The sequence below is a fragment of the Physeter macrocephalus genome, chromosome 19 (assembly GCF_002837175.3).
Source record: "Physeter macrocephalus isolate SW-GA chromosome 19, ASM283717v5, whole genome shotgun sequence".
In the NCBI taxonomy this organism is placed as follows: domain Eukaryota; kingdom Metazoa; phylum Chordata; class Mammalia; order Artiodactyla; family Physeteridae; genus Physeter; species Physeter macrocephalus.
This window is the reverse complement of record NC_041232.1, coordinates 48,373,980-48,389,706: the sequence shown is the minus strand read 5'-3', so window position 1 is coordinate 48,389,706 and position 15,727 is coordinate 48,373,980. Positions and strand designations below refer to the sequence as shown.

Here is a 15,727-nt window from a genome sequence, read left to right as displayed (position 1 = left end):
TATATATATATATATATATATATATATATATTTTTTTTTTTTTTTTTTTTTTTTTTTACCTCTCCCAAAGAGAAATAGTGACGTGGAATCTGAGAATCAGGATATATATTCTCTAGGTACCAAGAGAAAGGTCTGCATTGAAGTTTGTGTCTTAGACCAAGTCTTGATGATATATCTCCATAATCTACCTTTGTAACACCTGTTAAAAGAAATAAGTGACTGAATTATTAATGTTCCGTTAGGTAACACATTTCTATTTATATATTGCATCTAAAAAGCCAGTCAAACAGGAAAAGTGGTATCATTTTGGTGATGTGTGACTACACAAGTGACATACCATAAATCCACCTCCCAAAGTATAAAACAAGGAAATATATAAATGTGTTTTTCAAAGAAAAATTAAATTTATCTGAGAACGATATACATGCTAATAATATTACACACAAATGTAAGTTATATGGGGTCAGAAAAGTTTAATATTTGTTAAGGCAAAAACAAAAATAAAGACCAGTTTTGCCCAAATATGAAACAGAGGTTAAACAGAGCAATTGTTTCCAGTCAGGTTTCTCTCTCACAGCTCAATGAATTGTGTGCGCTGCCACTGCACAGTCTTGTGGTGATTGGAAGAGGATGGAATGGTAACAATGCCAGGCAGATTTATAGCTGATGGAACAGCTGTTGCCACAAAACTCAGAACAGCAGAGAAAAACTCCTGGAGAGAAGTCCCTGGAGGCATGTTACAGGGCTCTGCACTGGCCTTGAAATACTTGACGCTTTCATATACATGTTAAATGTTGCAGTTAGGTTTTAAAAAAAAAAACATGGAAAGCACCTGGACCAATAATGACTTCTGCAAGACTGGATCATGTATTGTTATTGTTAATGACATACACCAGGCATTCTGCTAAGCACCTTCTATACTGTATGTGACTTCCTTTACTCCTTACAACAACCTATGAGGTAGGTGTCTCGCCTCTGCTCAGAGGTTCTCTTCCACTCCTTCTTATCTCTCTTCAGAATGCATTAGGATCAGACCAAGAAAGTTAGTTTTGTATTTCTAATGCATAATAATGCTAACCTGGAGAAATTATATAGAAGAAATTCTTGAATTCATCCATCCACACTTCTGCAAGTCGTCTGTTATTTTTATTGATAATCTGCCCTGTGCCTCCTGGAAACGTGTAGGGTGTAGCTTTCCGAAACACATGTCCAACATGTGAGCAAGTAACAATCTCCAAAGTTCCTCCACACTGCCAAATCTGAAAACAACAGCAAAGAAGACTAGTTTTAAACACTGATAATTATATAAAAAAAAAAAACGGTTCACATCTATTGAGTTTCATAGCTGGAATTTCACAGAATCAAGGGCGTACAGTGGAGCTCCTGCTATATGGTCCCAAAGCCAGTGCTTCCTCAATATTTGGTTCTGATCAAACCAGAAGCTGAAGGTTAAATTCAGAAAGATAGGTAAATGCAAAATACAGAAAAGACTTGAGGTCCACAGCAGTATTTCTCTAACTGCAGGCCGTCACTCTTACAAGGGTCATAAAATTCAAATTTGATTAATTGCAACCAGTACTAACAAGGACATACTGTTTCATGAAATGTTTATATTATGGGTTGTGTGTATATTTATTAATATGGTTCATGGTCAGAAAACTTTGGTGACCATGCAGTATTCAGCCAGAGTCCTATCTGTTCCTCCTTCTCCAAACCTGTCACAACCTGTACATTAAACAGAACCTAGGAATCTAAACTTCATTACTCGTGAGTTATTCAGTGGACAGTGAGAGCACACTCTATGGTGTTTGTGAGAATAAAAACAAAAAAGGGGTAAAAGAAAGATCATTAACTGTGGTTTCACATCCTTAACGAAATTATCCTTTCAAAATACATTTTTCCGTAAGTCAAAAATCTATTTTCAATTAAAATACATTTTGAAAAATTTTGATTTTGTTAAATATTCCGTGTGCCTACCTTAACATTTTCACAGGATCATAAAGTGATACAGCTAAGTAGGATCTCCAAGATGATCTGGAGTTCAAACCTCTCCTTTTATAAAGAGCAAAGCTATCTACCAGGAACACAGCAAGCTAGCTGGGTTAGACTTCAGTGCAGTTCAGTGTGATTTCCACTATAGGCCATGTGTCTAAAGTTCATTATTTTCAGAAATACACTATGTCATTTTAAAAATATGTTGTTTTTTGTGAACAGGAAATAAATAAGACTTAAGGTTGATTGGGTTACATTAATTTAGAATAATTTCAGAATTCTTTTGCCTTTTTCTTTTTATGGGGAAAAATATAAAGCTGGTAAAGTGACCAGGTTTAAATAAGAGAAAACAATTTTCAAACCAGAAGGACAAAGCATATTAAAGAAAGTGAAATTATGTTTTTGGCAGTTAAGTAACAAAGTAGCATCTACAAACTATGTGTTATTTTTGTTTATTTTTAGAGTTTGAATTACTTCCTTGAAAGTAACAAAGACAACAGGGGAATCTTATATAAGTTTTACAGGTGGACTAGTAATATAACTGAATTATTTGCTTAAAATAGTTTATAATGAACCTTTAATAGTATCACCAAACTTTTTATGGGCTGAAGGCTGTGAAGTCTGATTAAACTCATATTAAATTCACTTTTTAATTTTTATTTAGAGATAACATAAATATTTAAAGCATATCCATATTTGAGGTTATACAGATTACTTTTTTCAAAGGGAACTTACCCTAAAGGAAATTTCTAGGTTTTCTCCTCCCCAAATATCCATTCCAGCATCATATGTTCCAATTTCCTGAAAGTAATCTCTGTCTATTGAAAAAAGGCCTCCTGCCATTGTAGGTGTTCTGAAATTCAATCATAACACTATACCGTTAATTGTAACAATTTAAAATTTATTATCAGTTTTTGTTTTTAAAAGTAGTTTTATAACTGTTTGTAACTACAGAATAAATGCTTATTCTCACACTCTTCAGAAACTTTCACAGGCTCCCAGGGCTTTCTTTGTTTTTATGCTGGACCTGCACCCCAGTCGTGCTGTCACAGCTCCTACCTGGACATCCTTCTCTGCCTGGACACCCTTCCCTGCCCAGTCCCAAGGGCTCTTACTGTCTTCAGTACCTTTCTTAATCCTCAGGTCCTGACTGAGCTTCTATCCCAAACTCCTTAAACTGAACCTATTTCTCATAATCCTCTCCATCTGACTGTGTATCTACTCCATAGTTCCAAGCAACCATAAATGCAGTTGACCACATTAACCAACTGGACTCATGTTAGCAGCTCTAACACGCCAGGTTCTAAGGGGTGGCAAATATTGCCAAGATGTAAGACTAAACAGGACGAAAGCAATGCAGCCCTTTCCCTCAACCTTTAAGGAAGGAGATGAAGGACAGAATAAAATCAACATACTCCTCCTAAGTAAGGAGATCATCATCCTGACCAAGTATGGTAAATTCTCTGCCTCAAAACATGGCCTAGGTATGTAGAGTGGGTGGGAATAGGTAGACTTAAGCAGAGAAATGATAATGAAGGAGGATTTAAATAAATGAATACCAAATATTGGTTTCCTTGAAGAATGAATATGGGGAAAAATTGGGTTCCAACTAGGAGACCGTAATTAAGTTCCAGGGACAGGACACTATGGAGACCATATTTTAGGATGAACTGGCTACCTATGTAACCCTAAAACATACTCATTCCATGCACTGGTGAGGGTGGCAGCATTTGCTTTTCCAGTAGAAATAGTTGTTTCCACAAAGAAGTTAGGACTTACTTTGATTTTAGAAGAGAAAAAAGAATGAGAAAGTCTAATATCTTAGGAGTCAAAGGAAATAGGCTGACAGCATTATCATTTAGTGCAGGGGTTTCTTGACCTAGGTTTGGGGATCTCTCTAAATTTCCTAGACTTGTATGTAAACCCTTCTGTTTGCACATGTGCATCCCTGCCTCCCACCCCCAGTCCCACTTCAGAGAAGACTCAAAGCTTTTATCAGATTTTTCAAAGAAGTCCATCATGTATGGAATGTTTAGTGACCCCTGGTTTAGATGGTGATTTGAACTGTCACCAAAAGAGTGGAAAAGTCCCTTTACTAGGAAAGGACTCGGGCTGGCTAGGGAGAAAGAGCACAGAATTAGTGAAACCTCTCTTCAACTTTGTCAGAACTGGACTTAATTCAAAGGAAGACAGATCTGGGAAGCCTTCTCCTCTCCTGGAGAGGAGAAGGCTAAAAAGCCTAGTGCTGCAGGAACTCTCAATTACTACAGAAGGAGCAGGCTGATGCAACTGGAATCCTAGGATGGCTCAGAAGGCTTAAGGTCTCTGTCTAAAGGTCCTGAAGGGCATGAAGGTTTTTATCCCTTTCTGAAAAAAATCTATATAAGACCAAATATAGAACAAAAGAAAAAGCAGAAATGCATTAATGGAAATCCTTTTTTATACTTTTGTCAATTCTAGTTATTTTTATATTTGAAACAAGCTTTTTCTAACCTTATCAGATGGTACCTGTCTGAATTTAAAATCTTACATTTTACATTTTATTACCCAGTTTTAGGTATTATTTTCACATATTGGCACTTACAATTAATTAAGGGATGGTTTAAGTTAAATATTATTATCCCTAACAACTGAATTAAAGCATAAATTATAGATTTGCAAAATGTTGTTCATATAGGAATGAAAGAACATATGCATGTCACCATCATTTCTCACAGGCACTAGATTTATAGAAATGAAAAATTCGAATTTTATTAATTCATCAGAGGAAAAAAAAATCCCTCTTTGAAATAATGATACACATGAAAGATGGCTCTTAACTACATATACGGTGCACAAATCCTTCGTGTCTTTCAAAATACACGTATAATCCTTCTAATATGATCCCCAAAGCTTCACAATCCCCTGCCAATAACACATTAGGGAAAATGTTTGACAAATCAATTACCTCACAGGAAGAGTTCGATCACCTTTCCTTCTGTCCATTTCTCTTTGGGGAACAGGATACCAGCGAAAATTGAGCTTCCAGTTGAATCCACCATAGGTCATGTCAGAACCTGCCATGTACTCAAAAGTATCATCACTGATCACATCAATGATAGGACAGACCACTGTCTTCCTAAAATCATAAAAGCAAATTAAAAATCTTTTAAAACCTTCTTTTTTGAGGGCTATCGTAACAACTATATAACAAGTGTATACTAAGTGTTTTAAAAATAAAAATACATTCTATTATGTTAAGGATAATGGTGAAAAAATTCCCTGCTATATCCTACCAAGCTAGCATCATAATTATTTATCATATTTATTTATAACTTATTGAAAACAACCTTCCATCCCTCTTCCATTCATACTTTTATATATTTGCCACATGTAAAAGTACTTCAAATATTTCTATAGTATTCAAAAATAACTTTTAATGACTATATATTTAATAATTCTAATGACTACGTATTTAATAATTTTAAGCTAACGATTTTAATAAATGACTTCTGGACATTTGTGTTTCTTATAGATTTTTGCTATTAAGATACTAAGTGACCATGTTCATATATAAATATTTCACTTTTGCTTTAAGAGTGAACTTCCAGGAGTGAGATAAGCGAATTTAAAGGAAAGAACTTTTTGTGGCACTACTCATAACTTCTTTCCAAAAGTGTTATATGTATATGTATATACAGATTCCTTATAATACTATCAACTTTGGATGCTATTTTCTTGCAATTCTGTTACTATAATAATGTTACATAGTTATCTCTGGATTTAAAAAATTTATCTTTTCTAATGATTAGAGAGAGTATTTTTCCTGCAGTTTGTATTTCTTCATACAAATTGTCTGAACATGCACTCTGAAATATTTTTCTTTTGGTATTGTGATTTTTATAAACTTGAGAAAACACACATGCCCACAGCCCCTTCTGAGAAACAGTGCCCTCTGCTCAGAGCCCTTGGGAGCCACATTTTAGAGTATGTGATATCCTCCCCATCTTACTGGTGTCTTATTTGAGAAATCTTTCCTTACTCCCAAATCATAAAGATATTCTCCCATGTTATCTTCAAAAAGAATTATATTTTTGCCTTTCATGTTTATCTTTAATCCTTATGAAATTGATTTTGGGTATTACATGCAGTAAGTGTCCAACTTCGTTTATTTTCCTTATGGATGACCAATTGTTCTAGCACTATTTATCTAATGGTCTTTTTTTTTTTTCTTCTGCTGTAATCATAAGTGCCTGCTCTGTCATAAATCAAGTTTTCATAGAAACATGGAGTGGCTCTGTTTCACTAGTCTATTTGTGAATTCCTGCATCAATACGTCACTGCCACAATTAAAACAGCTTTAAAATAAGTCTTGATGTCTAGTAGGGCAGGCCCAGTTGTACTTGACTCCTCTTTTTCAGGGGTATTTTAGCTATTTTTTAAAATGTGTATTTCCAGATAAATGTTAGAATCAGCCAGTTTCTCCAAGAAAATTCTGTTGAAATTTTCAATTAGAAACACATTGAATTTATATAGATCAATGTGGAGAGAAATGACATTTTTATATTGACTTTTCTATCCATGAACATTATCCTTCTCTCTGCTCAGATTATTTTCCAATGAATTTCAACAGTTTTCTATTTCATGCATCATTTGTTAAACACATTCCTAATTATAGCCTATGATTTCCATTGCTATTATAAATGGTATCATTTCTTTTCTTCTTTTTACATTATATTTTCTAACTCTTCCTGCTGGTATGGAGAAGGCAACTGACTTTTCTATGGTGATCTTATGTTTGGCTACACTGCTAAATTCTTATTATTTCTACTACTTTGTGTATAGTTTACTTTTCTTCGTAAAAAACACATCCTTTTCAATTGACAGCACTTGTTTTTTTCCTTTCTAATTCTTATACCCTTTATTTATTTCTTAAATTACTGGAAAATCTAATAATAAATAAAAAAAAATCAATCAATAAAAAAAAAATCTAATAAAATCTTCTAATAATACTGAGTAACAGTAATAATTCAGGGCATTCTTATCTTGTGCAATATCTTCCAAAAATACTTTCTGCATTTCTCTATTGATATGATGTTTGCTAGTTAAGGGAGTGTGTGTGTGTAGCTAAATTAAATTAGTTTAGCTTCTTAAATTAGTAAATTTCCATTCTATAATAGTTTACTAAGTATTTTTAATCATAAATCAATGTTCATTTTAATCATAAATGAACCCTTTTTTCTGTATCTACTAAAGTGATTACAGAGTTTTAATCAAAGTTTCAGAAGTATGTTAGTAGGGTATATTATGTGAATTGGTTTTGTAATATTACACTAAACCAAGTAGTAATGATATGTTACATACATTGATATATGATATGTTTTACTTATATATAAATAAAAATATATATATATGTTGATATGATATTAATAAATCTCAGCTGGATTCAGTTTGCTGGTGCTGTGAGATTTTCGTATTAGCATTCATGAGTGGGTTTGAGTAATTTTCCACATCTGTTCTGGTTTCATATCAAGGTTATACTAGTCTCATAAAAAGAGCTGAATTGGTACCCCTTTTCTCTGTTCTGCTTACAAATTCTTAGGGGAGATCCGACCCCTCCTCCACCCCATACCAACGTTGAAACAGCCAAGTTGTCTTTGGTGTGGTGGGATTCATTTCTCATTCTAACACAGAAGTACAGACATCAGGAGCCTAGCTTTATACAAGTGTTTGCTATTCGTCTTCCCACTGCAGGCAGGGCCCAGGCCTTGGCTCCCATCCTCCCATCTGTTTGTCTTTCAAGGCAGAAGCTCAGTGCCCCCTAAGTTCAGCAGAAACCGTACAAGTGAAAGCTGGCTTTAGTGCCCAGACTGCTTTACTTGTTCGCACTTTGTTCTGAGATCTGCAAAATTTCTTACTTTGCTGCCAACTTGGTGATGCATTTAAAAATGTTTTTTGGGGACTTCCCTGGTGGTCTAGTGGTAAAAAATCCACCTTACAATGCAGGGGACATAGGTCTGAACCCTGGTCAGGGAACTAAGACCCCACATGCTGCAGGGCAACTAAGCCCGCACGCCACAAATACTGAGCTCTCTCGCGCCTCTACTAGAGAGACTGTGTGCCGCAAACTACAGAGCACACGTGCTCCGGAGCCCAAGCGCCACAACTACAGAGAGAAAAACCTGCATGCCACAACTAGAGAGAAGCCCATGAGCCGCAATGAAAAATCCTGTGTGCCTCAATGAAGATCCTGCGTGCTGCAACTAAGACCCGACGCAGCCAAAAATAAATGAAATAAATAAATAATAAATAAATCTTTTTTAAAAAATGTGTTTTGTATTTATCCAGCACTTAGCTTTTTCAGTTGGAAACGTTATTCAGGATACCTAATCTACCACACAAGCCCAACTGGAAGTTGTTGTGGTTGTTATTTCAGCCAATTTCCCTTTCATATTTCTGTCATCACCTCACATTGCTTTCTCTCCATGGGTCCAGGCTTCTGCTTCATAAAGGTTACACATTGTCTTTACACAAGCGAACACTTCCTAAATCAGTCATCTGTTACATATAGAAAACAATTTACAGAAATATCCTATTTCTTCTTCAGGCAGTGTTCTTCTTCCTAAAGCTACTGTATCTTCTCATTGCCCAGGCAATTCATCTGTGAAAGGGGAGAGATGGGGACTTCCTTGGCGGTCCAGTGGTTAAGACTCCATGCTCCTAATGCAGGGGGCATAGGTTTGATCCCAGGTCAGGGAACTAAGATCCCACATGCCGGGTGGCACGGCCAAAAAAAAAAAAAAAAAAATGGGGGGGGGCGGTGGGCGGAGATGTAGGTCCAGCATTTGCTTACAAACAGAATAGATGCAATGACTTTGGCTCCCACTATGCTCTACGTGACTAGTAAAAGTTTACCCTGCTGAAATCTAAACCTTAATGTTAAGTTGACACAGACAGCCTCTGGTTCAAACTTCAATGGCAAGCAGAAATTCAACTAACATAGGTCTTGCAGACTGAAGTTAGGTTGTCTCCTCATATCTAGGAGCTAAGGCCAAGCCCAGCAGGAGGTAATTCTTTGAAAATTGTGCATCATGAAAGACTACAACCATGAGCTTGCACTGCTCCCAATGTTCTACCTGTATTATCCAAGATTACAGTCCTTTTCCATACAGTCAAGCATTTCAGGAGACAATGTGTATCTCCCCTCTACTTTGTGCTACAGGCTGAGAGATACAGTCCCAGTAAGGATGCAGACAGAGAGGAGATGACCTGCTCACGCCCCAGTGTCAGCCTTAGAGAGCAGGGGCAAGTAAAGGGCTTTATCCTACCTTCCCTGAGATCCGTGTCTATCTGTTCTGCTCCCGTTTAGTGAAAAGAGCATATAGTATACATCCTAACATGTTTCCTAATCCATCCTCATTAACAACACAGTCTGCAAACATTCCTTCCAGACTTTAGAACATGGTCTTGTTCATATTTAGTTTAGAGTACTCTTCATGGGTATTTTAAAGGAATGTATTTTTATATTTATTTAAAAACATGGAATTTTGCAACTTACCAAAGTTTAGGACAAATGCACTGAAAACAATTTATAGACTCCAGAAAATTACCTGTCATGTTTGATCCTGGCTAAGAGAGGCTCCAGCCACCCCACTGTACATTCACAGTGAGCATCTAAAAAGGTGATCACTTGGCCTTTAGACACTGCAGCTCCTTTTAACCTAGCTCTGATCAATCCAGAACGTTGCTCCATTCGAATTACGTGAACTGGTACTTTTAATTTTTTCACATAACTCTCTAGAGGTCTTTTCAAAAAGTCTGAAAATTAATAAAACAAAACAAATTTTAAAAAATAACATGAAAAAATTGTGAGCTGGCATTATCCAGATGGAAGGCAATTTTGGTTTGCAATATTCATTCAACACATACCTACTGAGCACTTTCAGTGAGGCTCCCTGACTCACAAACCCGTTTCACTTAGGAAGCCTTTTTATTTCCTGAGCGAATGTACCAGAACTGCCTCTCCTTTGTTACACGAAGAATTAGGGGAGAGCCTCTGGGCTCAGGCTCAGTCAAAGGCACGTTACCACACTTCTCTAAGCAGCTCTCCATCAGGCTCAATTCTCCTTTTCTCTAATCATGCTTAAGGATCAGGAACAGAAAGAAGGTAGTTCAAGAGAATTAAATCCAGACCTCAATAGAGAGAAAGAACACAATACGCAATAGCTGTTAGAGTTTGGAAAATTGTGGGGTTTCTTCAAAGGCAGAAACAAATTGTCTTATAGATTATCACAGTCTCTGACTATGTAGTTCTTTTTCAGGAGGTGGGAAATGAGGTCAAGCTAGATGAGAATGCTGGACTGGAGCTGCAAGACCAAACAGAACCCTAACCAGACAGGTCGGTCTAAGTAAAAAAGGTTTCCAGAGGGAAGGGCAATTGAAGAGGAAAAGAGAAAGGGAGAGTGAATGGGTGATGAAATCAGCAGCTATCCTAGAGAGATCAGGTAGAGGTTATGCTCCTAAGCCAAGGATTTCCTGCCTCCAAAATACATAATTGATTTTAAAAAGCAGAAAAGGTTCCACTTCCTCAAACCAAAGACAGGAAACTTTTCAGATCAGGTTAGTTCATGGTGCTTATGCCAGAGAAGTGATGGATGGTGATCAAATGTCTTTCCAATTTGTCCCCATTACAACAAGTACAAGGACAGTCTCTCCAGGGAAGGAAAAACTTGACATGGAGCTACTAGGACTCCTATGACTAGCTCTGTCCTGGGACCCCAGTAACGGAGGTCAGGGTGTAAGTATTAAGGGGCTCTTTAAATACTAAACGTGGGAATCCAAAGGGCTCCCTACGTAGCGGAGAGGGAAAGACAAATAGTAGTGGAATGGTTCTGGTCCATTGGAACTGGTTAAGACCTGACTGATTCAATAATGGAATAATCAGGACTATGAAAACTGTGAAAGAAGAAAAGGCCTCTGTGTCCCACTACACCAGAACACCAATCATTTCCATGTCTGCTAATACACTTCCTAAAATATCTGGGCTAAAAAGAGAATCTGAAAAATATGTGGAGAACTCCAATCTGATCACCATGATTTTATGAACCAAATGTTAGGGTCAGAAACATACATAACTTGATTCTGAGTAAAAAAAAAGGTGAGGGTGGTGCCAACCCCAATGAAAAACAACATTTTACCATTTTATGTCTATTTAGTACAATGCCAGGTTCTTTACATATTTTATTTCATTTAATCCTCATAACAACCCTATGAGATGTCATTAAACATATTTTAGACATGAAACTCTAAGGCTCAGAATATTAAATGAACTGATCAAGATGACACAGCTTATTAAGAGGTAGATCCAAGATTCAAACCAGGTCTGCCTGACTTCAAAGCCCCTCTTTTCACCCACAGCAAGAAATCCTAGAAGGGAACTACCAAGAGAACAATTCAGGACTGTGGATTCACCCAACCTGATCCAAATTTAAATTGCTTTATGTCCAGAGTTTGACAGAATCTCATGTGATAAGGTGTGAGATATATTCTAGTACCTTAGACCAGTCAAATTTGGCTGTGTCACAAACACTGTGTCGCCCAATAAGTCTTCCCCAAAATATTACAGTTTAAAGTGCTTATTAAGAATCAAAGCAATCTAATCCCTGAATCCCGTATCTTTGAAAGTTATAATATTCTCTCCTGTCTATAACTAAAATGAAAAATGTATGATTCTCTGGTCTGGTAGTTGAAAAAAGTTGCTATTCAACAAATTTTCTTGGCATCTTTGTTTGATGTCTTTGTGGCTTTCAGGCAATATGGCTAAGAAATAGGTATCTTCCTAACACCTGATATAGACTTATGGAATCAGGGCTAGGTGGGGGATTAGGAATTATTTATTCAAACCTCATTTTATAAAAATGAAGCCATGGGGGGGGTATTAAGTGATTATGATTAGAAGGTACTATGTCATCTAAAAATAAGAGAGAATCTTATTTTATTAGAGTATCTTTACAGCTGTTAGTCTATAAATGGATCCCTAGGCATCTCTGCATCAGGGAGTTGTGAGGCTGTCAGAGAGTGAATGTCAGGGAGAATTTCACTGCTCCCAGCAACATCTGAGAAATCTTAGCCAGAACTCTAAAGAGCAGTAGAAAGAGCAAAGAATTTAGAGTGTAATAAGTCTGACTCCTAATCCCTACTTAAATAAGAACCTGTTTCCTTTTGTGTAAAATGAGAAAAACAATAGTCATCTCAGATTAAGAACATTATATCAATTCTAAATCTTAACATAACCTTCTGAGATGACAACTGCATAACTTCGAACATGAACTAGGGATTCATCCAGACTCCGTCTTCATTACAGACCCCTTAACAGTAAAGTTATGACAGACATGACTCCATAGCAGTTAAGAGGTTAAGCCCTAGGTTTATGCGAAGTCTTATTTAGCTCAATCAATAAAATAGGGCTAATTATAGCACCTACTTCATACTTAATAAATGGAGCTACCGACAACTCAGCAGGTTCACAGTGAAATCCAATACCCTGAGGCCATGAGCAGACTATGCACACTACACAACCTAGTTAGGAAGTCTGTGCAGACAAGGAGTAGAAATAAGGATCAACTGACTGGTAGATTCCTCTTTCCTTCATTCACTGAATATATTCTGGACTGTCTACTGTGTGATAGGCACTGTGGACACCGAGGAGGTAATGCTGAGCACATAGTCCTGATGGAGTCATAGTGCCTGTCTGGGGGGCAGGGTGGGGGGAGACAGTCATTAAATAGACAAGTAAACAGGTAAATCTCTGGGGAGAGCTGTGGGAGTACAGAGTGTTCTGAGAGGTGCTCAGAGGGACACGACCCAGTTGCAGGAGGTCAGGAAAGCCTCTCTAAGTGCAACTTGATTCTGAGGAAACATAGGAGTGGAACTAGGGGCTGGGGTGGGCAGGGAATGATCTGAGGTATGACTGGAGTTGCAGGCAGAGGCCAGGTCCTGCAGGCCTGAGAGGGAAGGCTTCTTTTTCTTGTAATTGAAGTATAGTTGATTTATAGTGTTTCAGGTGTACAGCAACGTGATTCAGTTATATATACATATATATTTTTTTCAGATTCTTTTCCATTATAGGCTATTACAGAATACTGACTATAGTTCCCTGTGCTATACAGTAGGTCCTTGTTTAGAGGAAAGGTTTTAATCAGAGAAGTGACATGGTCAGGTCTGCACGTTTAAAAGCTCCCTCTGCACGCAGCATGAACAGACAGGATGGGGTGAGAGTGTCTGTGGGGAGACTAATTAGTCTACTTCATCGGCCAGGTGAGAAATGACGGTGCCATGGCTGTGCCTCATGAATAGGAAAGAGCGGACTTAGAGAGCTGGCTCTGGTTCCTGGGCCCAAAGTTACCACCTAAACAAGAAAGATTAGATAATTCTCAATCTGGATAGCAAGACTGCAGTTACAACCACAAAAACACAATGCCCAGGGGTTCCCAAATATCAGAAGTGGTGACCCAGATGCCTGAGACTTTCCAGGCAGGAAGATATAGAGGAGCCAGGTCCCTGATCAGGGCTGTGGGGTGACGCTCAGGGTCCTGCTTAGTGACTAAGCCCGACAGGGCAGGGAGGCCGACACCTGCCCACACGTTTCCAATTACAGGTTTACAAAGGCTGGAGTGATTCAGAAGGCCCTACGCGAGGGACGTAAAAGATAACCGGGATACATGACTATCTTTGTCACTTCAGGTTGCAGACATGTAAGTCTTGGTGGTTAGGCCACATCCTAAAAAAACTTACTATTTCACAGCCTTCTCAGGCACTCAACAAAATAATGGAGAAAACAAAGGGGGGACTGGAAAAATAAATCATTTCATCTGAGGAAAAATATCTCTTCTTGAGGAACATTTAACAAATATCAACATATAAGTAAAAGTCACTTGCAGGACAGATGTCTGTATGAATCACTGCTAAAATTAACTTCAGCTAATTTTCTTAAAAAGGGATTAATTAACTCCTAGCTAACAATTATCCACGTGGGGTTTATACTTCTGTCAACAGTAATTATTTAAGTGTGGTATTCTTAATTTATAACAGCTCTCATTCATTTTGACATTAATTACGTTATATATTATTATTAAATGTTTTATGTAATTATAAACTATCTCCTTGATTAGATTAAGGAAGTAAGCTACAAGGCCCTTGAAACAGCAGGGCTGTAACTTATTCTTCATTTGTACCTCTACAACCTGGCAAAGTAAGAAGATTTAAATTGTTATCAATGAGTAAATTACTCCCAATAATTAAGATAGGAAATGATTAAATTCATCACGGTTAAATGTATATATTTGGTGTGAGCACGGGGAGGAGAAGGTATAATACTTGACTAAACTATTTTAGCAGATGCAATGAGAGATAGGTGAGAAAGTTGAAGATAATAACAAAAAAGGTTGAAAAGATGGGTCATGAAGTTTAAGGCTGCTTAAGGAAGGAAGGAAGAGCCGTTTTCCGTAGTTCCCTCCAAATTTTTCTCATGTGAGTACAGGAATATTGGGGGAAACACATGACACCAATGATCCTGAACAGCTGTGCTGTTAAAAACAAAAGCCTGTGAAAAATTCTGAGATTCTTGGAAGAATGTCTGGGCAAGAGCCACTGTAGAGATTCATCATGAGATCAGAAACATATTATATATCACTTTTTCATAAATTCCTTCGTCACCCTTTATGTACCTAGCTATAGATTATTCCTGAACTTAGGAATAGAGGAAACGGAAAACCTAAGAAGAATCTGGAGAACTAAGACTCACCCAGCTCAGGCTCTGTTTTGCTGTCAGGGATGCTTCCCACTGTACATGGAACTAAATCTCTCTATTCATGGCTCTCAGTAGGAGCCAATCTTTCTCCACTGACTCAGGGTTGCAGCTTCCCACAGAGAAAATCCTGACAAAATTACGTGGTTTTTTCCTCACTGTTCTGCATAAATTTTTATAGATTTCTTTTTAAAACAAGATTAAGATGTGACACAAACTAAATGCTAATTAAAGTAATATTTTAAGTTTCACAAGGGTGTAAATTTTTTGCATATGTGAAATGAGTCCAACGTCATAAATAACTTTTAGGATAAATTAGAAGTTTGTATAAAATTATTAGGTTAAATTGATAGCAACTAGTTTTTTAACCATTAATGACAAAAGGTGTAGCATATTATTGGCATTAAAATGTAAAATTTACCTCTTTCACTGGCATCATCTACTAGAACAATTTCTTCTAGCATGTGTCTTGGTGAGCGATTAATGACACTATGGACAGTTCGCAGAAGTGTGCTCCAAGCCTCATTATGGAAAACAATCACCACACTTGTTGTAGGAAGATTATCTGGATACACCTTTGTTTTACACCTAGAGACAAAGCAAATGCCTTTGTAAAACTGTTACAATAGCATAATCAAGTAACCCAGACTAGAAGGGGTAATAGAAGAATAAGACAGGTGGCTCTAGTGGTGCAACTCTCAGTACTTCATTTATTTAAGTTTTGGTTAATGTTGCATGTTTAATAAAATAGTACCTACTTAAAGTTATATGGTTAGATTAAAACTATTTCAAAGATGTTAATTATATTCTTAAAATCAGGCACCTCTTTCCTGACATGTTTTCTGTTGATTCGTTTTAATGGATAATGTACTAAGGCTATATTAATCCCAAAGTGAACGTATCTCAAGAATCCCATTGGACAAAAAAATCAGAACCACTACAGTCTAACAG

The 15,727-nt window shown here is 37.1% G+C and overlaps 1 protein-coding gene across 1 annotated transcript in view; it reads right to left on the bottom strand.

Annotated features, from left to right (window-relative positions):
• GALNT1 (polypeptide N-acetylgalactosaminyltransferase 1) overlaps positions 1 to 15,727 on the bottom strand; it is an 82,506-nt gene that overhangs the window by 19,435 nt on the left and 47,344 nt on the right. Inside the window, exons 4-9 of the mRNA XM_007119797.4 lie at positions 15,198 to 15,364; positions 9,582 to 9,789; positions 4,940 to 5,110; positions 2,728 to 2,845; positions 1,079 to 1,259; positions 60 to 199 (exon numbers count right to left, since the gene is read on the bottom strand). Of these exons, the coding sequence (XP_007119859.2) occupies positions 60 to 199; positions 1,079 to 1,259; positions 2,728 to 2,845; positions 4,940 to 5,110; positions 9,582 to 9,789; positions 15,198 to 15,364 (985 nt within the window). The remainder of the gene's footprint in view (positions 1 to 59; positions 200 to 1,078; positions 1,260 to 2,727; positions 2,846 to 4,939; positions 5,111 to 9,581; positions 9,790 to 15,197; positions 15,365 to 15,727) is intronic.